Source organism: Syngnathoides biaculeatus, chromosome 8 (assembly GCF_019802595.1).
Source record: "Syngnathoides biaculeatus isolate LvHL_M chromosome 8, ASM1980259v1, whole genome shotgun sequence".
Taxonomy (NCBI): Eukaryota; Metazoa; Chordata; class Actinopteri; order Syngnathiformes; family Syngnathidae; genus Syngnathoides; species Syngnathoides biaculeatus.
Genome location: NC_084647.1, coordinates 19,693,780 through 19,716,192, shown reverse-complemented (window position 1 = coordinate 19,716,192; position 22,413 = coordinate 19,693,780). Strand labels below are relative to the sequence as shown.

At 43.3% G+C, this 22,413-nt stretch overlaps 3 protein-coding genes across 11 annotated transcripts in view; all 3 read left to right on the top strand.

Moving 5' to 3' along the window:
- The first annotated feature begins 795 nt into the window (after positions 1-795).
- On the top strand, positions 796-9,706 carry LOC133505267 (uncharacterized). Of its 6 annotated transcripts, none has more exons than XM_061828341.1 (26): positions 796-908; positions 1,375-1,520; positions 1,591-1,698; positions 2,313-2,387; positions 4,026-4,113; positions 4,273-4,313; positions 4,386-4,469; positions 4,572-4,667; positions 4,976-5,113; positions 5,601-5,651; positions 5,752-5,782; positions 5,861-5,922; positions 6,002-6,044; positions 6,131-6,228; positions 6,338-6,415; positions 6,715-6,834; positions 6,904-6,999; positions 7,070-7,092; positions 7,271-7,331; positions 7,411-7,497; positions 7,582-7,680; positions 7,796-7,861; positions 7,934-7,972; positions 8,200-8,298; positions 8,503-8,601; positions 8,799-9,706. In XM_061828341.1, exons 1-26 carry the CDS (start codon positions 887-889, stop codon positions 9,156-9,158), a joined length of 2,310 nt encoding a protein of 769 aa, XP_061684325.1. In that variant the 5' UTR covers positions 796-886; the 3' UTR covers positions 9,159-9,706. The 6 variants fall into 6 exon arrangements, with proteins under 6 accessions (XP_061684325.1, XP_061684321.1, XP_061684323.1 ...); XM_061828337.1 differs by having other exon boundaries at positions 7,070-7,165; positions 7,245-7,331; positions 7,799-7,861; XM_061828339.1 differs by having other exon boundaries at positions 7,070-7,165; positions 7,245-7,331; positions 8,200-8,295.
- Positions 9,707-10,503: 797 nt separating this feature from the next.
- LOC133504863 (protein FAM133-like) lies at positions 10,504-11,992 on the top strand. The gene is made up of 4 exons (XM_061827552.1): positions 10,504-10,661; positions 10,788-10,876; positions 11,119-11,295; positions 11,735-11,992. The coding sequence occupies exons 1-4, from the start codon at positions 10,640-10,642 to the stop codon at positions 11,738-11,740; spliced, it is 294 nt and encodes a 97-aa protein (XP_061683536.1). The 5' UTR covers positions 10,504-10,639; the 3' UTR covers positions 11,741-11,992.
- A 1,779-nt stretch (positions 11,993-13,771) lies between these two features.
- igsf11 (immunoglobulin superfamily member 11) overlaps positions 13,772-22,413 on the top strand; it is a 93,083-nt gene continuing 84,441 nt past the window's right edge. For 3 of the 4 annotated variants that reach the window (XM_061827547.1, XM_061827551.1, XM_061827550.1), the window contains exon 1: positions 13,773-14,559. In XM_061827547.1, the coding sequence (XP_061683531.1) occupies positions 14,499-14,559 (61 nt within the window). In that variant the 5' untranslated portion in view covers positions 13,773-14,498. Of the gene's footprint in view, positions 14,560-22,413 lie in introns of all 4 variants that reach the window. The other variant, XM_061827548.1, reaches the window with a different exon arrangement.

Genomic DNA, 22,413 nt, shown 5'->3' with positions numbered 1-22,413 from the left:
GGTCGCACGGGTGCTGGAGCCTAACCCGGCTGTCATCGGGCAGGAGACGGGGTACACCCCGAACTGGTTGCCAGTCAGTCGCACTCACAATCACACCGAGGGGCAATTTAGAGTTTCCAATTAATGTTGCATGTTTTTTGGAATGTGGGGGGGGGGGGGGGACTCCAGTGCCCAGAGAAACACCCACGCAGGCACGGGGAGAATGTTCAATCTCCACACGGGTGGGGCTGGCATTTGAACCCTGATCCTCTGAACTGTGAGGCCAACGCACTGACCAGTTGCAATATAATATATAATATATCCACGTACTATGTTATAATTTAGGTGCTCAATAATCCCGGTTTCTGCATTTACAAGTTCCTGTCGTAGTATTGTATTTACTCCAGCAGACTTGAATCGTTTTTTTTTTTTAATTAATGCACAACTCAAGAATTATGATATGCTAACGTAGGAAGTTATTATCACAAACTGTGTTATTAACACAACCCTAACCCAAGCCGCGTTTCCTGTTTCAGACTGATACAACCTTGCCCCCACAAGTAATGGAACAAGCATTACCTGTTGGCACAGGTGAAAGTTTCCACAGTTTTCAAAATAAAAGCACATACACACCCATTCTATTTGTAAAACGCATAGCATTATTATTTGAAATGTATAAAAATAACTACATTCATAGAGAAACACAGGTTTGTCTGCTGTGTATCGACCTTGTTGGTATTTAAATTGAATTGAAATGGCACTTTGATTTATTTTGACATTTTTCTTTGCTGTGCCCAACTTGCCACATACTTGAAGACCCCGCCCCCATCCACTCACCTGAGTTGTTCAAAGTGGACCGAGGGTGCGTTTGGGAGGCTTCCACGGCACAGGAGAAGGGAGGACACCAATGGAGTTCCCTCTCACTGAAGGTTGGCTCATTCAATTGAGGTTTTATTTTTTTTTTTTCATCGAGAAATATTTGAGGCTCATCATTAGACTTAAGGAAAAATGTCACACAACTGCATTTAAAAAAAAAATTAATCAGTAACTATTTCAGGAGGAATATTGCCATTTTATTGCAGAGTTACAAAGGACATTGGGCGTTTCTTTCATCCGTTGAGAGGGGTGGGGCACGAGGAATTATTTTCATACTGCAATTAATTCATTCTTGAGGTTTATTATAAATTGCATGCGGAAGTTTCTCACTTTCCAGGGAACAATGTGTGGATTTTTTTTTATCTTTAAAGGGCCGCGTCGTGCACGCCGATTCCGAAACAATAAAGAAAGTTCAGTCAACTGTTTGCAGTAATTCCGCACGTGGTCAATTGTGAAGACGTCAATTCCGGTTCAAGCCGGTCGGCGGCGATGTGATCCGAACTTGTGTGTGTACCACAGCTCCCTTTGGAGCTCCATGTAAAGAGGAACCGGCAGTCATCCCTCCCGCTCGTTTGGGGTCTCTCACTGAGGAAACCGAGCCTGTAGAATTACCGAAGTGCGATGATGGCGACCGGAGTCGCCTGACAGAACCTGCAGGTGGCCCAGTAAGTAGGAATTCTGCTGTTTTTCCTATCGGGCAACATTGATGACGTGCGTGTCACTTTGCATTTTCAGGCAACGTACTCATGTGACAGTTCTTCGTCATCCTCGGACAGCGAAGATGAATGCAAGAAGGAAAAGAAGAAGAAGAAGAAACTGAAGAAAAAGAAGAAGAAAAAGAAAGTACGTATCTATCTCGAGAACATTCTTACGTCCGCCAGTGAGATTTCCAAATCAAATCAAATTATGCACGAACTCCTCGACTGATTTCCGCCAAATATGGTGGAGGCGTGGCACATGGAATATTTGTCACAATTAATACATGCATCTAAATACAACTCAAATCAAAATGTAAAAAAAAAACAAAAAATGAGTCTGTTCTGATTGAGGTGAAGGTGCTGAAGATTTAATGGTTTACTCTGTCAGAAGAAACAGAGCAGCGATGTCATCGCAAGGTTATCTTGACATTGCTTTTCAAATGGGAATCTATTTTACGAGACGGTGACCTGAGCGTTTTACAGCTTCTTCAGGGTGCGCCGTACCCGGGGAAACGTAAACTGGTCGGGCCTGTGATGAATGTGTTTGCAGAAAACAGACTAATCGCACTTTGTGACTGTCTGCATAGCTGCAAAGGGCGGACGTGTGCGTGTTTGCCAAACGCTTAAAGGGCCCTTCCCTTTTTACAACAATCACAAAGATCTCAATTCACAACGACGAAACTCCAAACAAATAAACCTGTTATTTTGTGTACATTCTACAAGGTTAAGTTAAAAAAAAAAATAATTCCCTTTCTCCAGGATTCCAGGTCCTCGTCTTCCTCCTCCTCCTCCTCTTCATCTTCTTCCAGCAGCTCGTCAGACAGCGACAGCGAGGTACGATGGTCCTGGCGTTGTTCAGAAGCGCACACTCCCCCCTCAGCCAAGTCAGCAACAACACATTTGCACAAACCCTTTTCAAATCATCCAAACAGACGATCAAAAAATGTTCTAAGTCATAGTCTAGTTGTATTAAAGCCCCACTGACATCCCGATATACATTGTAAAAAAGATATTGTAATAAAAATACGTAGACCGTTATTCACTTCAATGTCTATACGAAAAAATAAATATGAGCAGTCTCATTCGACATCCAAGCGGTCATCAGCAGATGGTACACCGGGACATTTGCCATTGAAAAGACATAGCGGCACTTGCTATGGGACACGGAAGCTCTTTTCGAAGAAGAGAACATCTCACAACCAAGTGAAGTGACCAAGGCCATATTAGTCTATCGTTTCGAGCCATATTTAGATGATATGCCGATCACTTCTAACTAACAACAGATTATTCCGACAGTATGTATGAACCACGCCGGCGACGCCGCGATGAGCCGCCCCGGCTGAACCCGGCGGGCACATCGGCACATTTAGCACCCCTGACTTACGTACGTGGATCTTTTGCTACGTTCTGAGAGGATTACGCCCCCCCCCCCCTGCCCCCCATCTATTGTTTTTTTTTTTTGCAGTATCTCTATATACACCTATACACCTGTCATTTGGAACCCACAAAGCTCTCGTCCTTTGCACCCGTGCAATCCATTTTTTCACGACGAACCGGGTCTTTTGGTAAAGTATGAGGAGTAAATATATCCTACCGAGTGTTCGAACCGTATCCAGCAATACAGCGAGCCGACATTTTGACTAACACGAAGGAACAACGAGCTACCTTTCAGCAGGTAAAACTAATAGAAACATACGAGGCCGCCAGAATGGGCGTCTGCTGTTCATGTCACTTCCTGCTTCTTCTCGAAAACAAATCCCTCGAGAGGATTTTCATGGCGGGAGTTACAAACGTGTGTATGTATATATATATATATAATGGTTTTGATATATATATATATATATATATATATATATTATATATATATATATATATATCAAAATCATGTTGTGTGGTGAAAAAAAACGCATGGGTCCATTCCGACTGCCTTTTTTTTTTAATAAAAACATACTAAAAATCATGCTTTTCGTGTCAGTGGGGCTTTAAAATGTTTCTGTTAGAGTATGAAAGCAGCAAGTTTTTTTTCTTCTTTGCAGTTTAAAGCTTCTGTTCAAAAAATTTTGGGAATCTCTTCATGTAACACCCCCCCCCCCCCCACACACACACACACACACATATCACCTCCGGCCAGAAATATCGTATGACTTCAAGTCGTTGGGCTGCTTAGATTTGTGATGTATTAAATCATGACAAACTATTCGGCGGCGCTCGTGACCTGCATCTGCGTGCAGGAGCGATCTGATCGAAAGGAAACGCAGGCAGGCGCACACCCATTTGGAATGTATGATCAGACAAGTCGTAACAATGAACTGGTTTCCAATCCTTTGACACCGGAATGAACACAATAGATGGAAAAATGTCAATCATTTGACCTTTATAATCCATAAGGGAACACCCGACTGCGATGCTATCGTGGCAGGCGAAGCACGGATGAAATGGACCCATAATTATAATGCTTTTGGTGTCTTGAAGGATGACAAGAAAAAGAAGAAGAAAAAGGAGGAGAAGAAGAAAGTAGTGAATGAGTACACATGGGATAGGGTGATCATTCCGCCGACTGGTAGGTGAACCAATTTTCAAACGTTTGTTCAACTTTTCCAGTTTTGTCGGAATCATTTGCTGATGTGAAAATACGCTCAAATAAATGAACATAAGTGATCATCAGCATTTTTTTTCCTGCTTAACTTAACTGGCCGTATTGATATCCACATTTATCCAGATGAACAAAAGGAACTTCCTGGGGAGTTGCCGTTAAAGCGGGTGAGATGAGAAAAAAAAATTGTATTGAGACGTGCATTTTATTGAAAAAGCATTTCCACTCTCGCTTCCCAGGATTCCTCTTCATCTGACAGGGACAAAAAGAAGAAGAAAAAGAAGAAAGACAAGAAGAAGAAAAAGAAGAAAGACAAGAAGAAGGTATTTGGAGGGCAGAAAAAAAAACATTCCCAAATGATGAAGTCCATGGGGAAAAAAAATGAAACCTTTTAACATTAATTTGTATCAACTTCTACTTAACAGGATTCCTCGTCTTCTTCTTCGTCTGACAGTTCTTCCTCTGATAGTGAAGATGAGAAGAAGAAGAAAAAGAAGAAGAAGAAAAAGAAGAAGAAAAAGGTAGTGTGGTTTAGGATAGCCATCCATCCATCCATCCATTTTCCCAAATCCATTTCCCAGCTGATTCTGGGCGAGAGCCAAGGTCCCCCCTGGACTGGTTGCCGCTCGATCGCAGGGCGCGTCCAGACAAACGACCATTCGCACTCTCATTCTCTCCTAAAGGGAATTTCGAGTCTTTTGGTGTAGAATAGGCTGCAGTAAATTACCACGAAAAATCATATCTCTCTTGTAGTTTTGCCTGCCTTTTTTTAAAATAGAAATAATAAAAATACAAGATTGATTATTGTATTTAAAATCTTTTGTTGCAGGACTCCAGCTCCTCCTCGTCTTCTTCTTCTTCTTCCTCCTCCTCTTCCTCCTCTTCATCTTCCTCTTCCTCTGACAGCGATGATGACAAGAAAAAGAAAAAGAAGAAAAAGGATGATAAGAAAAAAGACAAGAAAAAGGTATATTGATTTTAATTTTTTTTTTACAGTATAGATGTAAATAAAGCTTCAAGTTTGGGAAAGCAATCAGAGCAGATTGAAGTTGTACGTACAGTACAGGCCTCAAAAACGTAGGCTAGTTTCTCTTCCTGAACCGTATCAAAAATGTAATGTCAATATTTGAAATATTCTCACGTGGCATGCAAATCGGGTTGCAATGCTGGATATTCTCGCATCTTTGATCTGCACAGACTAACATGTAAATTTAGCGTTTCATCCTTTGGACATGTTGCATCATAACTGGTGTTTAGCAACATCAGATGAGGCAAAATATAAAATCACTTGTCAGTATTTATGCACCGCTGTACAAAAAGAAACATTTGAATAAGTTCCATTGTGAGAGTTGTTTCACTGGACAAAATAGAGAAAAGAAAAAATAAAATCTGCCAATGGAACTAGTATGAACTGACGGGATAAAATAACATCTTGTATCGTTTTTGTTTTGCAGAAAATTCTGGGGGAAAAAAAGTCAAAATTGTCTAAAAATAAGCATAGTGAGGTATTTTTGCTGGAATTAAGTCACATCCCATCAGTGAAATATAAACTTAAGGTCAGGTAATGTACTGATATTGAAAAAACTTATGATTTGTAATTCACAGGACGAAGAGCAAGAATCTCATTCACCGGCCGGTGAGTGTGACCCACTTTTTTTTTTTTTTTTTTGCATACTCCATTTTTTTTAACGTTAATATTGCTGATTCTCCACAGGAGTTAATATTCCAGAGACAAGTACTATCGGAGACAGCGCAAAAGATATTTATGTTGACAAGGTGACACGCTCACACGAACCTTATGTACTGTACACTTTAATGGTGCCTGAACAATTTAATTTTATTTTTTTTTAAATAGTATAAAGCAGCAGAAAATCCATCTGTGACCTACTTACTCGGTGGTAAGTGTAAATTTGCGCACATCAAGTAGCCAGCCGGTCAAGGTTCGGTTCGGGTCGGGGGATGTAATTCCAACTCTTGGGAGCAGAGGAGGGGCACCTGAGTGATGACGAGGGCGAGGGAGAGGAGGAGAAGCAGGTGAAGAAGAAAAAGAAGCTGAAGAAAAAGAAGCAGGAGGGGGAAAAGGTGATGTGTGTGTGTGTTGATGAAATGAGCACAATAGGCACATGTCAATCTAGCCTTGTACTCATTGTTGCTCGTGTTTTGTTTTTGTTTTTTGTATTTCCAAAAATAGAATTCTGGTTCATCTTCAGACAGTGATGATGATGACGAAAAAGACAAGAAGAAGAAGATGAAGAAAAAGAAGAAGAAGGTATACAGTGGATCTCTGGATAATTGCAATTGCAAGTGTGTGTTATTATATAGTAACTACAGTATTGTCATGGGTGTTAATTATTAAAAGTGGAGACTCAAAGGTTAGAGGAGCGGGTGCAATGAAATGATTATCTTTGTAAATGCTGTTTTTTTCACAAATGTTTCACTTGTTTACTACAAGTGTGCAATTATTGCATTTCAAATTTGCGGCTTTGTACGGAATGAGTGAAATAATTGTAACATCCAATAGAATGTGATCAATGCGTCAGTACATAAATTGTTGGATCTCATGTTTAGGATTCCTCCAGCTCCTCCTCCTCCTCCTCCTCCTCGTCTTCTTCGTCTTCTGATAGCTCTTCTTCAGATAGTGAGGATGACAAGAAGAAGAAGAAAAAGAAAAAGAAGAAGAAGAAAAAGGTGTGCTTTCCTTCTTCAATGAGCCTTTGCTTATTATACTATTTTTTTATACTTTAACTGTATTAACAGGATTCCAGTTCTTCATCGTCCTCCTCTGACAGTGACGATGAGAAGAAGAAGAAGAAGAAAAAGAAGAAGAAGAAGAAGAAGAAGAAGAAAAAGAAGGTGTGTTTTCCTTCTTAAAATAGGCTTGGTTTATTACACTAACTTTGCATACTTTTAACTGTATTAACAGGATTCTAGTTCATCTTCGTCGTCGTCCTCCTCCTCCTCTTCTGACAGTGATGATGACAAGAAGAAGAAAAAGAAGAAGAAGAAGAAGAAGAAAAAGGTGTGGTTTCCTTATCTTTATTGCATTTGCTTTGAGTTAGTTTATTATACTAATTCTATACTTTTAACTGTATTAACAGGATTCTAGTTCTTCTTCGTCGTCCTCCTCCTCCTCTTCTGACAGTGATGATGACAAGAAGAAGAAAAAGAAGAAGAAGAAGAAAAAGGTGTGGTTTCCTTATCTTTATTGCATTTGCTTTGAGTTAGTTTATTATACTAATTCTATACTTTTAACTGTATTAACAGGATTCTAGTTCTTCTTCGTCGTCCTCCTCCTCCTCTTCTGACAGTGATGATGATAAGAAGAAAAAGAAGAAGAAAAAGAAGAAGAAGGTGTGGATTCCTTCTTTCTATTTGATTATATTTACTTTGAGTCGGTTGATTGTGCTGATTTGATACTTTTAGCTGTATTGACAGGATTCCAGTTCTTCATCGTCGTCCTCCTCCTCCTCTTCCTCCTCTGACAGTGATGAAAAGAAAAAGAAGAAGAAGAAGAAGAAAAAGAAGAAGAAGAAGGTAAATAAAACATACAGAATTGATTGAATAAGATATGATTGAAGTCTTCGGAATGGTTTTTAATATTCATTTACGGTTTTAATCATTCTGTTGCTTTCTGATGTTTTGTCATTAGAAGGCCAGCTCCTCCTCCTCTTCCTCCTCCTCCTCCTCCTCCTCTTCCTCTTCTGATAGTGACAAGGTGAGATGACACACTCTTCGGTGTTAGATTGCTATTTTTTTTTCTAAATTGAATCACAAATCGTTTCTTTAGAAAAAGAAGAAAAAGGATAAGAAGAAGAAGAAAAAGAAGGTGAGCCAACACATGAAAGCGTGACTGAAAAAAATGTCATTAATCACCAGATGAGTACAATAACCCAGACAAAAAAAAAAAGTTGTGTAATGAAAGCTAATAACGTCTCGTCGATTTTCATAAATAGATGCAGAGTCTACCGATGAGAGCTGGCTCCAAACTTCTGCTGTTACCGTGGAAATCAACCCAAATGTGCTAACCACATTTTTTTTTCCTTTGCATCCAAGCATTCGGATTCTTCTGGTAGTGAGGACAAGAAAAAGAAGATGAAGAAGGACAAGAAGAAGAAAAAGAAGAAGGGCAAGAAGAAGAAGAAGAAGAAGAAGGTTGGTTTTGCAGGTGTCGTGGGTTCTGCCACCTGAGCTGTTGCTGCGCACCGTCGGCCAGTCCCGCAGCTCGTCTGGTCGGGATAAATGCTGCAGAAAATGGATGGCAGGATACTTCAGTGGCATTGCGCGTGTGCGTGTGTGTGTGTGTGTGTGTGTGTGTGTGTCCACTGCTCTTGTTTTACAAACTTTGTTTGTGCGCAGGATTCAAGCTCCAGCTCCTCAAGCTCCAGTTCCTCAAGTTGCAGTGACAGCGACAAGGAAAACAAAAAGGCCAAGAAAGACAAGAAGAAAAAGGAGAAGGTAAGTCACGGATTGGCAGCTGAACTGTGTATCTTTAGTTGTCAGCTAACCTCATTCCCCATAAATGGCCACATTATTATTATTATTATTGGTAATGAGTCCTCGCACAATCTTCGATGTGGTCAGCGCCGCGGGTTACAACTCAGTCATGGGCTGGCGCTGTAAAGTGCAGAAAACGCCTGACCGCTACTTTCCAGAAGGCCGTCATCATTCCCCCTCCCTCCACTGCAGAAAAGTGCCAGTGCCGAGCGAAGCGGCAAACCCCAAACGGCGGCGTCAGACCCGGCTGCAAGCGGATACTCGGCGTTCAGCAGGAGCCCCAAACCAGGCGGCGCCAGCGGTATCAGCTTCCCGTTGCTTCCCTCCAAACCTTTTGTGAACCTGGACCCGCCGATCCCTCCGGCTCCCGCGGTCTCCAATCCGCCGGCGTCCACAGTCGGCGGCATAGATCGCGCACCCGTTCGCAGGCCTCTAAGCCCCATGGAGTCTTTGATGGGGGGTACCTTTCGGTACAGGGACCCGGGGACCCGTTCCACCTCACACCTCAGCTCCAGTAGCCTCTACAGAGGCCACAGGTCTTACCAGTGATCCGATGTCGAAACTGTTCACAGATGTTCACTATGCGAGGGGAACCTGACGCGTGCTCCTGTGACAGTTTGATATGATATTAAAAGAAATTTTGTTTGGTCGCGAGTCTCCGTGGTGGTGCAGAATTTTTTTTTTTTTTAAATGGAGAAAAAAATGATGTATGATTCAATTCAGCTAATAAAACAAAAAGCTTGTATTTTGTGTACCCGTCCGTGTATTTTGTCGGAAAGCCGCTGAGTCCCCGAGGCTCAAATGTGAGCTCGCAGTTGTTCCACATACTGACGGCGTACCTCGTGGTGATCATGTTCTTATGAAGTTCTGATGTGTTTTTCTTGTGCAATAAAGCCCCATTTATTGAGGTGGCTAATTTCCAAATAGAGTACGAGCCGAAATTACTGTAACCCGTGAAGTAGAGAACAATTATTTGTTATATAAAAGTCCCAGTTGCATAAATGCAATTCAAATCCATATGATCCTTGAGAAACTTGCTGGTATTTTATTTGTCCATTTGATGACGCCCTCCACACAGCTCACAAACGTGCATATTAAAGTACTGTAAGCTAAAACTTGCTCCTTTACTGCATTTATTATTGTAACTATTATGGGGATGTGTCTTAATTAGCTATGAGCTACACGTTGAATCAGCTGCTTAAGCGTTGGCCTCACAGTTCTGAGGTCCCAGGTTCAATCCCGGCCTTGCCTGTGTGGAGTTTGCATGTTCTCCCGGTGCCTGTGTGGATTTTCTCCGGGCACTCCGGTTTCCTCCCACATCCCATACACATGCAACGTTAATTGGACACTCCAAATTGCCCCTAGGTGTGATTGTGAGTGCGCTGTTTGTCTCAATGTCCCCTGCGATTGGCTGGCAACCAGTTCAGGGTGGACCCCGCCTCCTGCCCGTTGACAGCACTCCCCGAGACTCTTGTGAGGGTAAGTGACGAAGAAAATGGATGGATATACACACATACTGATTTTTCAGTTTTATTTACTACAAAACAAATTAGATAAATGCCTAGAAATGAATACAAAAATGCATAATTACATTTTGAATGGGGGGGGGGGGGGGGGCTTCCAATTTAGTGAACTTTTTGTGGTCCTGTTGACATCCCGGCCACTCCTTTGTCAAATCCAAAGTCCCAGAGGACAACAGTGTATTGCCTCACTATGCCGCTTTAATGTACCTGTACTACATTTGTTTTCACACCGCAATTGGGTTCACATAAATTCTACATACTACATTTTAGTGCTCCCATTTGTGTCCCGTTGCGAACATATTAGACGCTGTAGTTAAAAGAAGAAAAGCTGGTTATTCCGGTTGCACTTGAACGCTTCGCTGAAGCCAGGCCCGGTCACGTGGTTTCAGGTGCGGCTTCTTTTATTGACGTTTATCTCATTTCTGCACTTGTGCGCACGTCGCTTTCGTCGTCGTTTGCAGCAGCCCACCGGCACGATGTCTTTCGATCTTTCTTCAGGTAAAAAAACAAAACCAGATCTGATATTCAGATTTGAGTGGGAAGCAACGCTGTCACTTAAAAGTCGCAGCCTTAAACAGGTTCGTTTATATCGACTTGTTGACTTCATACTTTGCTGTTTTCCAGCTGTGGTCGGTGGTGAGGAAAAGATCACGAAGGAAGAAGCAAAAAACGACGAATCCTTCTGGCCTTGGAGTAAGAAGAGTGACGATAAGGTACTTTATATTCAGATGGAATTAAAGTGAAATCATACTTGGCGAAGTGTTTTAAAAAACAACAACAACAACATGCGTTTGTTGTTGTTTTTAGTGACGTAAAGTGGCGTCTTAACTGCGGGATCTGTTTTGTTATTTTGACCACTCTGGACATTGATAAACTGCACAATGTAAATTTATAGTGTAAGACTTAAATGAGCAAAACATCGGAAATGTATTAACTTCCATATGCATATTTATAGAATGTAAAGAAAGGGGATGGAAAGCCGAAAGGTGTGCCTAAGGATGGAAAGCCGAAAGGTGATCAAAAGGATGGAAAGAAAAAGGATGTCAAGAAAAAGGAACATAAGGACGGGAACCGGTCAGACACCTCCACCTCCTCTTCATCCAGCAGTAGTAGCAGCAGCAGCAGCGACGAGGTGAGTTTTTTGTTTGTTTGTTTTGCAAAACCAGAACCACTCGCGGCATCCCCGCCACACCTTGTTTTAATTTTTGTCTACCTGCTGTACAGCCGCAGCAGGTCTTACCGGCCGCGTCCTCCCCTTTGCTATCGCTGTACTGGGAGCGCGTTGGCATTCTGAAACCTTTCCCACAATCGAGTCGCGTCTCTTCTGTTTGTGCGAGGGAAAAGAAATGGGGGCACGTTGCCTTCCCTCCTCTCCGAGGCCTGCAAACCATTGACGAAAGGCGTGGGGTGGGGGTTTCTTTGTAGTGGTCAGAACCTTTCATAAATTCGTAACACATATGAGCTGTGACACTTGAGTTTTTTGTTTTTTGTTTTTTTAAGAAAAACTGCTTCTCCTCCTGCAGTGAGCATTATTATTATTGTAATTTTATTTTGTGTGTGTGTCATTCCAGAACTGATATTTCCTGAAGGACAAATCAGGTGTGCGTTTATGCAACATCATCTTATCCTGTCACCAGGAACGCGCTGGCTCGTCTGGTGGAAGCTTTGATTTCAGGACAGTTCGTTCATTGCTTGACAACGGAGAATATTCCTGAAAGTGATATTTTTTACCGCAAGGTGGCACTGTTTCTTTTTTGTGTGGTGTCAATCAAAAATCTCTTTTTCATTGTAACTGGTAGCTAATCAGCTATTTGCATGCATGGGATTAAAAAATTGCAAAAATAAAATGAAACATAATAGATTTCGGCCACTTTTAAATGATTGATTTCTTAGACCTTAGAAATTATAAAAGCTCAAAGTAAATAAGTTTTTTAAAAAAAATGTTTAATCATTTATTCATTCATCTTAAAAGGATTTACGGGCCCACAGGTGGCAAAGGACAACATAAGTAACTGGAGGGCCTGTTTTAAAAAAAACAAAAACAAAACAAAAGTTCACCTTACCGGTGATGGAACATTGTGATTTCCTAGGAACATAGAATTGATCATTTGAAAATGTTGAAAATGTAAATCGCTCATGTATCTACCTCAGAGCAAATAATGATGAATGATATATAAACTCTGCTAATGAACTGGTTACTAAACTGATCGGTGGAAAGAATCTACCGTGCAATCATGGTTATATGTTAAACAAATGGAGGATTCGGTCTGAGTTGCAAAAAAAAAAAAAAAACACAATTCCAAGTTTGTGTTTTTTTGTGTGTGTGTGTGCGCGTCCCGCTACTGTGCCAAAAGATGTCATGTTGCTGTATTGTCTCCGTTGCCTTTTGCTGACGTCACCATCACTGATATTATCTTTTTCAAACTTGCCGGAGCCAAGGATCAAACCCCAGAAGCTTAGAACTCTAGATCATGCGTGCTAACCACTTACCCAATGTGCTGCCAGCACATCACACGCCCTGTGATGTTTGGGGGGGGGGGGGGGGATAAACACGTTTGATCAGTGGATCCGAGCCATCAAATAGAGAATACAGCAACTTTGATTATTTCCATCAGAAGAATGTCATGGAGGCTGCTGAGTGCCAATGAACGATGGTGAACTTTTTCTTTTTTTTTTTTTCCCACGCAAACAGAAATACTGAATTGCGACATTTAGCAACATTGTATGAATGTTTTATTTCTCATCAGGCCTTCATGCTGGACCGGAGTTACATAAAAACACTACAACATGTGATAGAGACCAAGATGGGAAAAAACTTCTCAGACTCAAAGACATAAAACATTGTTCCATCAATAGAGTTTAAAACTGAGCATGGTTGTGCACGTAAGGGTGGAACTTTCTCTTTTTGTATGACTGAAACCACGTATAATTGCATTTATTATTTATTCCTGCATTTGGTTCTTCCTTTCAGCAACAAATTGACATGTTTAAAAAGCAGAGTTCAGTGATTTTTTTTTTCTCCAGAGGAGTTTGGTAACCAAATGTTTGCAATATGTTATTGAAACAAATAGTTTAAATTAAAATTGAATGTCTGCTGCTTTCTTCAAAAACATTTAGTAAGAAAGATGAAGAAATGAATGTGTGAAAAAGGCTCACATCATTTCCTGAACTTGGCGGGGCCCATAAAATGATGTGTTAAGGATGATCTGGCCCACAGGGCTTGAGTTTGATACCTCTGGTATAAAGGATGAATTGATCAATATTCTATTTCTCAGTAAATCGATACCAAATAAAAGGTCGATGGATGTTGTGAGGGAGGACATGAAGACTGTGGGTGTTAGAGAGGAAGATGCACGAGATGGGCTTTGATAGGAAAAAGATGACACGCTGTGGCGACCCCTAATCGGGACAAGCCGAAAGGAAAAGTAGTAGTAGTAAATGTACAGCCGCTTCGCACACCCCAAAAAGGTCAATATATTATCTTACCGCAAGGGGGCGCACGTGTTTTTTCCTCCCCTGGCGTCAACGGTCTCCCAGCAACATTCCGACTCAAGTCCTTTTCTCGTCGATCGCAAGAGTGGCTCGTCAAGTCGATAGAAAGATTCAAACAGAGACAGGAAGTTCAAGAAATTTCACAATAAGTACAAAGTAAAACATGAAAAGTTAGTTCTTTGAAGAGAATGTCAATATAGAGCAACCAGACGAGACATGGGAACTTATAAAGCGTTTGATAAAGAATCACAACAAAGCATTCTATTGATTGCGTCACACACACCCTAACCCGTAATCTGTATATTTTGAATGTCGTGAACCGGAAGCTGAGCGCTTTTCCAGCGAACTTCACCAGCTGGTCCAGTGAACCCCCCCTGGCAGATGAATCAAGGCAGCATGGAGCGCCACAGGACGCGTCGGAGATCCTCACCGAGGCGGCGGCCGCACGCTCACTTTGGGACTTGTTTCTAAAGTCGCCTTCAGACCTCCGCGGAGCCCTCCAACGCTTGACTTCATCCACCAACCGGGGGTAAACTGACGGCTTGGCGCAACAAATTCAACAGAACACTCGGGCTGACCCGCTCGCAAAAAGAAAAAAGACCGGGACCGGGAGATGAACCGGGACCGGACATGAATTGGAGGTCCTTTTGGGGCACACGAGTGAACGTTTCACTTTGTTTCGTGATAACAAAGTGGCCGCTGCTGTGCGCTGATTAAAGAAGAAGAAGAAGGGGAGAGAGAAAAAAGAAAAGAGCCAGCCACTTGTTCCATGTCATATGACATCACAAGGACGGGTTTTAAAGAAGGGAACTGACGGAGCACAGGACACAAGGGCTCGGAACCATGGTCAAGTTTCACAACTCGGACCTATGGATAGCCTGGCTGGTCATTTTCTGCATGGAGGGTGAGTCAACGTGACAGCTTTTTGGGATAAAATAAAGGGGGGGAAAAAATCATTCTTATCACCATAGTTTTATATCATGCCACGTTAGATATGTATAAAAACGTGCAATTGTAGCATTGGACGCGTGCCACACAGCCACTTGATCCCACTCCATCCCGCTTAATACTTCTCATGGCCGGCCCGTCAAATCCCCCCGTTTTTTCCACCAATCTCAAATGACTTTTTTTTTTTTTTTTTTTTGCAACATGCATCTCTTTCTACGGCACTTTTTTTCCCCAGCACGTTTTATCCCAAGCGAGCGAGGCAGCTCTATCTCTGCAGGAACTCTTGGAAGTACAGGACTGGTCTCTCAATCCCACGCAACTGTTGCAGATGCACACGAAGTTGTGCGTGTTTTTGAAATGCAGTAGACTCTAAAAGTGGGCCGGTTCGGGTGCTTAACCTGTGTGTGTAATTTACACACGTTTGTTGATTTCCCTTTCCGTCACTCACGGCGGTTCCGTTGCTAGACATGCAGTCAAGCATGAAGTGGAGCGATTTAAACTTATTATGTCATATATATATATACACACTCTTCCTTTGAAGTCAAGTATCACGTTTTTTTAAGACTACTGTAAGTCAGGTTTGCTGTTGATGTTTTGAAACCTGCTCAAAATGACATAAATGCGGTCATATGAAATAGAAATAGAGGCCCAAGTCAGCTGGGATTGGGCCCAGTTTCTTGCCCCAAACCTGCAGTGGATAGGAGCCGTGGAAAATTAAAGCCTCAAACTCTGGAAGTTAAGTAACATGTTAACATTCAATAAGTGGGAAAAAATAAATGAACCGCAGACCCGGAAGCTATCCCACGCGGACCCACACCCCCCAAAAAGAAAGATTCAAAACCTGACCAGCTGCTTCTGTAATCAGCCAATTGTAGCCTTTAGCGCAACGTGCTGACCAATTTTTGAGTTAAGCCCTCATTCAGCCAATCAAAAAGGCTTTTCGGCAAGTAAACATTGACTTGACAGCAAAGACAACGTAGACAAACAGACGCCAAGCAACGAAGCAGAGCGAGAACTGAACACTACTCCGCTGCAGAAAGTTGATAAAAAGCTTAAGGGAGGGGGGAAAAAAAATGAACGAATGGCTCCCCCCCCCAAAGAATCATTTCTGTTGATACTTCGCACTGGGAACAAAAATTATGTAAGAAGAAATTTGAAAACTCCATCACAAAACAAAACATTCATTTTCTGAGTCGCTTATCCTCACGAGGGTCACAGGAGCCCCGGAGCCAATCCCAGCTGTCATCGGGCAGTAGCCGTGGTACACCCCGAACTGATTGCCAGCCAATCGCAGGGCACATAGAGACCGACAACAGTCCCACCCACAATCACACCTATGGGCAATTTAGAGTCATGTTTAGCCATCATATAAAAAAAGATATCGTATGTTAATTTCTGCCTTAAATTGACCAAAAACTGTAAAAATGTTTTTGAATTGTACTGATTTCATTTGAATTGATTGAGGTAGTGATTGCATGGATGTACTACAAATATGCTATTTAAATATATAATACACTGTGCCAAACAAATATGACCATTTATCTGAGATGTCACGCTGTAGCAAGCCGAAAGAAACTTACTTTTTACGTACATCACAAGAGTTGTTGATGGTGTCGTGGTACACGTGCCTGACTTTGGTGCGGGCACTGTGGGACCGATTCCCGCACAGTGATGGTGTTGATATGTGCCCCGTGACTGGCTGGCGACCAGTTCAGGATGTAATCCGCCTTTTGCCCGAAGCTTACTGGGGTAGGCTTCAGCTCTCTTGTGACCCTTGTGAGCATAAGCGGCTTGGACGCACTGGAAAGGAGAGGAATGAAGATTAGCCAAAGTAAAAAAGAATATATGTGCATGAATCTGATGGGCTGAGGAGGAGGAGTGAAGCTCCAGGTAGAAGAGATGACGAGGGTGGATGACTTCAAATACTTGGGATCAGCAACCCAGAGCAATGATGAGTGTGGTAAGGAAGTGAAGAAACGGGTCCAAGTGGGGTCGAACAGTTGGCGGAAGGTGTCTGCTGTTCTATTTGAAAGAAGAGTCTCTGCTCGGATGAAGGTCAAAGTTTATAAAAACAGTGGTGAGGGTGGCCATGATGTGCGGATTAGAGACGGTGGCACTGAAGAAACAACAGGAAGCTGAACTGGAGGTGGCAGAAATGAAGATGTTGAGAGCAGGTTGGATAGGATTAGAAATGAGCTCATTAGAGGCAGAGCCAAAGTTGGATGTTTTTTTTGGAGACAAAGTTAGAGAGAGCAGACTTTGATGGTTTGGACATGTTCAGAGGCGAGAGAGTGAGTACGATGGTGGTAGAAGGGTGCTGAGGATGGAGCTGCCAGGCAGAAGGGCGAGAGGAAGACCAAAGAAAAGGTGGACGGATGTTGTGAGGGAGGACATGAGGACAGTGAGTGTTAGAAAGGAAGATGCACGAGATGGGCATAAATGGAAAAAGATGACACGCTGTGGCGAACCCTAATGGGACCAGCTGAAAGGAAAAGAAGATGATAACGGATGAATGGATGGATTCATATCACAAAAAATAGTTCGACATGATAATCTTCGCACCTTTGCAAACTGGAGCGCAGGTGGAAGATTGTACCTCCACGCGTTCTTCCACCGAGGCCCAATTAATGTGAAATTAGAAAGGCATTAAAAAGGCAAAAATGAAAGTTTCCTAAAACGCATTCACAATGATGGAAAAAGACGAGCTCCAAACAAAGGATCTGGACCGCGTGTCAATTTGGGTGTGACAGACTCGGCGTCGGATTGAATTCAGCCGTGATCGTCCCCAAGCGTTTCTCACTCGCCTGTTGACTTATTTCGGCGTCTCCCTCTGCAGTCAAGACGCCGCGTAGTCGCTTTGAACTCGCGCACACGGACACGTAGTAAGCCCGTTAGATTGGTCGAGTCTGGGCCACTTTGCAACGAAATGCTTCAGATGATAAGAAGGAACAAAACAACAACACAGAAACCATTTGTAAGCCTTCCACTCCTTCACTCCCCCTGCGTGTCGGAACGCAACTTTCAAGGCCGAGCGAGCGAAAACTCCACACAGGCCATTTGAGGGTCGGCTTCTTGTGTCTCCGTGGGGGGTCCCAAGTGTGTCTATAAATAAATAGCCACATATTGATTGGGGTTGCTTGTTTCGGCTGTGTTGTACTGACCTCAACGCGTCGCATGTCACAATTTGTCCGCAGATTGATCGCCTAATTATGTCAGCGGACGCCGCGTAGTTTTGTTGTGGTATTTCGTGACCTTTACTGCAAATTAGTGGCGGCTCTGTGTTGGCAGTCCTCCACGAAATCCAGCTCGATGTTCTGTTTTTCCTCTTTTCTAATCCGTACTGTGTGGACATTTTGATTAAAGCCTTTTGGAATTTCATCAGTAAATTTCAGGATAAAGATACGTCTTCCGCTGTACAGAAACTCGGCTTGTCGATGAAGTGCTGCCCATTTCAACGAAAATCCAATTGAAACTTCTAATGATCGTTTTTGTTCAAAAAGTGAAATTTTGACTTTCGGCTGTTCAACACAACTGCACGAGCTGTTCCAAGTGAGTTTCCTTTTGTCCGCCAGGCCGGCGTTTTAAAAGTGAAAAAGATTTCTAGTTCTCATAAATGCCTCCTTTACATATTTGACAAATATGCGAGGTTTTTGGCCTTCTCAAGGCAAGTTTCCAGCCTCCCCAAAACAAAAAACAGTGGCGGCTCTGTGCTCTTTAAACGGATTGGTTCAGCCCCTGTCACAATGAAGAGCTCGTGGCGATATCAGCACAGCGCTGCTCTGTGTGTGCGTGTGTGTACCCAGATTTACATTTTGCTTCATGCTGTGGACAGAACCAACGTTTAGCTTCAATCAGTCGAGCACATTAAATTAAGGTGGAGGTGCCGTCTTTGAACTTTTCGACTACTCTTCCGAATCCCACTTGAGATTGTACATCTCTAAGATTCTCAGCATGAAATTGTCTGTGTGTTTACACGACAACTCTGGGGCTCTTTGACATTCAGTGCGCGCGAGCTGGCGTCGAGCTGATTTTGCACTTTCTTTGTGAACTTTAGAACCTTTCAAAGTTTGAAAAGACATCTCGAGTGGTCAATTTTCATCGTTCTGTCAATCAAACGGAGCAGGATACTAAATACTTCTTCTGTAGACGTCCAAACTTGCCGCGCTTTACGTGACGCATACGTTTACACTTTGCAGTCCTTTTGCTGTGTCGTGGGGACACGGATAAAGTGCAGTTTTGTGAGAGCGTGAGCATTTTAAAAGGTCTTTAAAAGGATGCGGTGAGAAACCGGACTGAGCTGTTGTGTGCCAAAGTGTCAAAAAATCAAAATTGATGTCCACAGAATTATTGAGATGTCAAGAAGAAACCAAGCTAAGTGCTGTTTCATGGTCATGCAGTATAATGTGAGTTTAAGGATTTTAAATTCATTAAAATGTACCATATTAGCATTGGACTCTTATTTGATTGTCATTAGTGGATGTAAGTGGCGGCACGGTGGCTCAGGTGGAAAGCGTTGGCCTCACAGTTCTGAGCTCCCGGGTTCAATCCCGGACGCGCCTGTGTGGAGTTTGCATGTTCTCCCCGTGCCCGTTTCACTTTTCTACAGGCACTCCAAAACATGCATTGATTGGACACTCTAAATCACAGGTGTAAAACTCAAGGCCCGGGGGCCAGATCTGGCCCGCCACATGAATTTATGTGGCCCACGACGGCAAATCCCGTATGTCGACTTCTGTGATTCTTGTTCAAATTTGTATGAAAATTTCAAATTGTCATTTCATAAATCATAATTTTTGAGCGATTGCAAGCGTTTTCACGTCACCAAACATCAACAATAGTTGAAAAACCCATTACCCTTGATTTCTGATTCCAAAGATAATTCATAAATTTCGTGTCAATATGATGAGGCGATCACAGTTCTTAGGTCCCGGTTTCAATCCCGGAACCACCTGTGTGGAGTTTGCATGTTCTCCCCGTGCCTGCATTTGTTTTCTCTGGGAACTCTGGTTTCCGCCCACATTCCAAAAACATGCAACATTGATTGGACACTCTAAATTGCCCTGAGGTGTAATTGTGAGTGCGGCTGTTTGTCTGCATGTGCCTTGCGATAGGCTGGCAACCAGTTCAGGGTGTACCCCGCCTCCTGCCCGTTGACAGCTGGGATAGGCTCCAGGACTCCCCGCGACCCGCGTGAGGAGAAGCGGCAAACAAAATGGATGGATGATGAGGCGATAAACAATTTTTATGGTTTCACAGTCATAACGGCCCTCAGAGGGAAACCTGAACTACAATGTGGCCCACACCAAAAATGAGTTTGACACCCCTATTCTAAATTGCCCAGAGGTGTGATTGTGAGTGGGGCTGTTTGTCTGTACGTGCCCTGCGATTGGCTGGGAACCAGTTCAGGGTGTACCCCGCCTCTTGCCCTTTGACAGCCTGGATAGGCTCCAGCACTCCCCGCGACCCTTGTGAGGATAAGCAGCTAAGAAAATGGATGGCATGGATGGATAGATGGACGTAAGACGTATTCCAAGAGTTTAGGGTTGAGGCCTGAATATAAAATCAGATCGCTCGGTCACACCACCTCTTGAAAATCTCATAAATCTCTAATTGAGCAATACCATAACGGTCGTTGTAGTGGACTGACAAGTCAAGACTGTTGAGAGTAAAAAGTTTATAGATGCAAACTTTTAACTTGGGAATCAGTCTGGAGGTTTTTCCAGTTTTGCGGCGCGACAAGCCGCAGGCACATTCTGGCGTCATCGCCGTTTCTGTGGAAGAAACAAAAGAAGATGCATTCGAGCAAAGCTTCCAACTCCAGCAGCTCTCATTGAGTCCTTCCCGTTAAAGCCAAGTTCATGCGATAAATAAATCCTCTCCGTGTCAGTTTTATCTGATAAGCGGCATTTTTCCGCCGCTCTTTCCGCCCGCTGCTAAAAAGGAGCAGCTGGAACATGAGTGTCGGACAGATGGAACTTTCCACCTCGATTATTTTTCTCACTAAAAATAGACTCTCCAAAAATTAAAAGACCGCCGGGACCGTCGGCAAAGTGCATGTTCGTGTGTGCGCGTACGTATGTTTTGAGCGACAGAGGCAGGGAGGACTTCAGACGATGCGGTCCTCAGATGACGGCGGTGGCGGTGGCGGCGGCCGTCCCGGGAGTGTGAATGAATAAATGATGGGCAGATATTCGGAGGAGGGGAAAGCGCAGCAGTCGCCCGCCGCGTCCCGCAGCCTCTTAAGCACACATATGAAACCGGGCCCCGAAGGCCGCTCGGCAGTTGGCCGAGCATCTGGGGCAAACATCTGACGCGGTCGCCGGGGTTTGGCCCTTTGAGGTTTTGACTCGATTCTACCTTTTTGTTCATTGTGTCACGTGAGCGAATCGTAGCGTGAGCATGCAGGTAAATGTAGTCCGAATGAGAGCTGACGATTCAGTTGGCTGAATTTTATATTCATGGTGAGGGAGATGGGGTGTGTACTTAACAGGCCCATGTTTTGAAACAGATTCCCGAATCTGTGTGAAAACACGAAAAGGACCGTTTTTGTTTTGCTGCGTGGCGAGAACCGGCAAGCGGCAGCAACATCATCATCATCATCTTCAAGTGAAACCATGAGTTCTGCAATCCCCGCAAAAAAGCGATTTGCATTCAGATGAGATCATGTCTTAGATTGATGCTGCTTATCAGTTGAGGGTGCCGGCGCGTGTGCGCTCTTGCTCTCATAAATATTTAGAGGCATCTCGCTTCTGTCGTTCACACCTTGCTGGTTCTGACACTTTGACAAGATCTTTGCAGATGGGACCTTAACGTCGCATCACTAACTCGAGGGACATTTCGTCATGTGCGCTTTTAAGGTGGGTTACTTGCGTGTGTCGAGATGATGTCGAGAATTTTTGGTTTTCAGTCTTTTCTTCTTAAACCCAATGTTGCTTTTGTTTGTTATTTATTTATTAATTTTGTCTTTGTCCTGTTTCAGACTGTTTCGGATGTTCGGTCAGGTTGAAATGAGGAGCCGAATCCCTTTTTATGCCGGGACGGTTCTGTTGTGCCGGAGTAGGGATTTGAAACTGCCAAGGTGGTTCATTCGGGCAAACAATGTTTTCAAGGGGGCGCTAGAGCGTCACACTGTAAAGCACAGGTGTCAAACTCAAGGCCCGAGGGCCAGATCTGGCCCACCGCATGATTTTATCTGGCCCGCGTAGACAAATCTTGTGTATCAACTTTCCTTAATTTTTTTTTTTAAATTTGTTAAAATCTCAACCAAAACTTCCACTTGTTGTATCATAAGTGATGACCTTGATATATACCCTTAATATCTGATTCCAGAACTAGTTCATTAATATCATGAGTAAATATGATGAGGCGGTTAAAGATTTTTATGGTTTCACAGTCATAACGGCCCTCTGAGGAAAACTGTGATTACAATGTGGCCAGCGACAAAAAAATGAGTTTGACACCCCTGCTGTAAAGGAAGGACAGGACAAAATAGGACTGGACAGGACAAGGAGGGGAATCATACAGGACATACGGAGTGGACCTGGCTGTACCGCTGAAGTGTTGTGGGAGGGGTTATGTAAATACAAAACATTATAGAAACGGAGTGGAACTAAAGCGATACCCCTCCCCGCACCCTCGAGACAGCGAGCTACCCCCCACTAAAACCCAGGGCCCTCCAAAATGACCAATTGTCACCCAGCAAGAGGGTGTGACAGTGTCCCCGTTTGGACTAGGGAGAGAGCTGGAGCCTATCCCAACTAACTTCGGGCGAAGGCAGACTACACCCCGAACTGGTCGCCAGCCAGTCGCA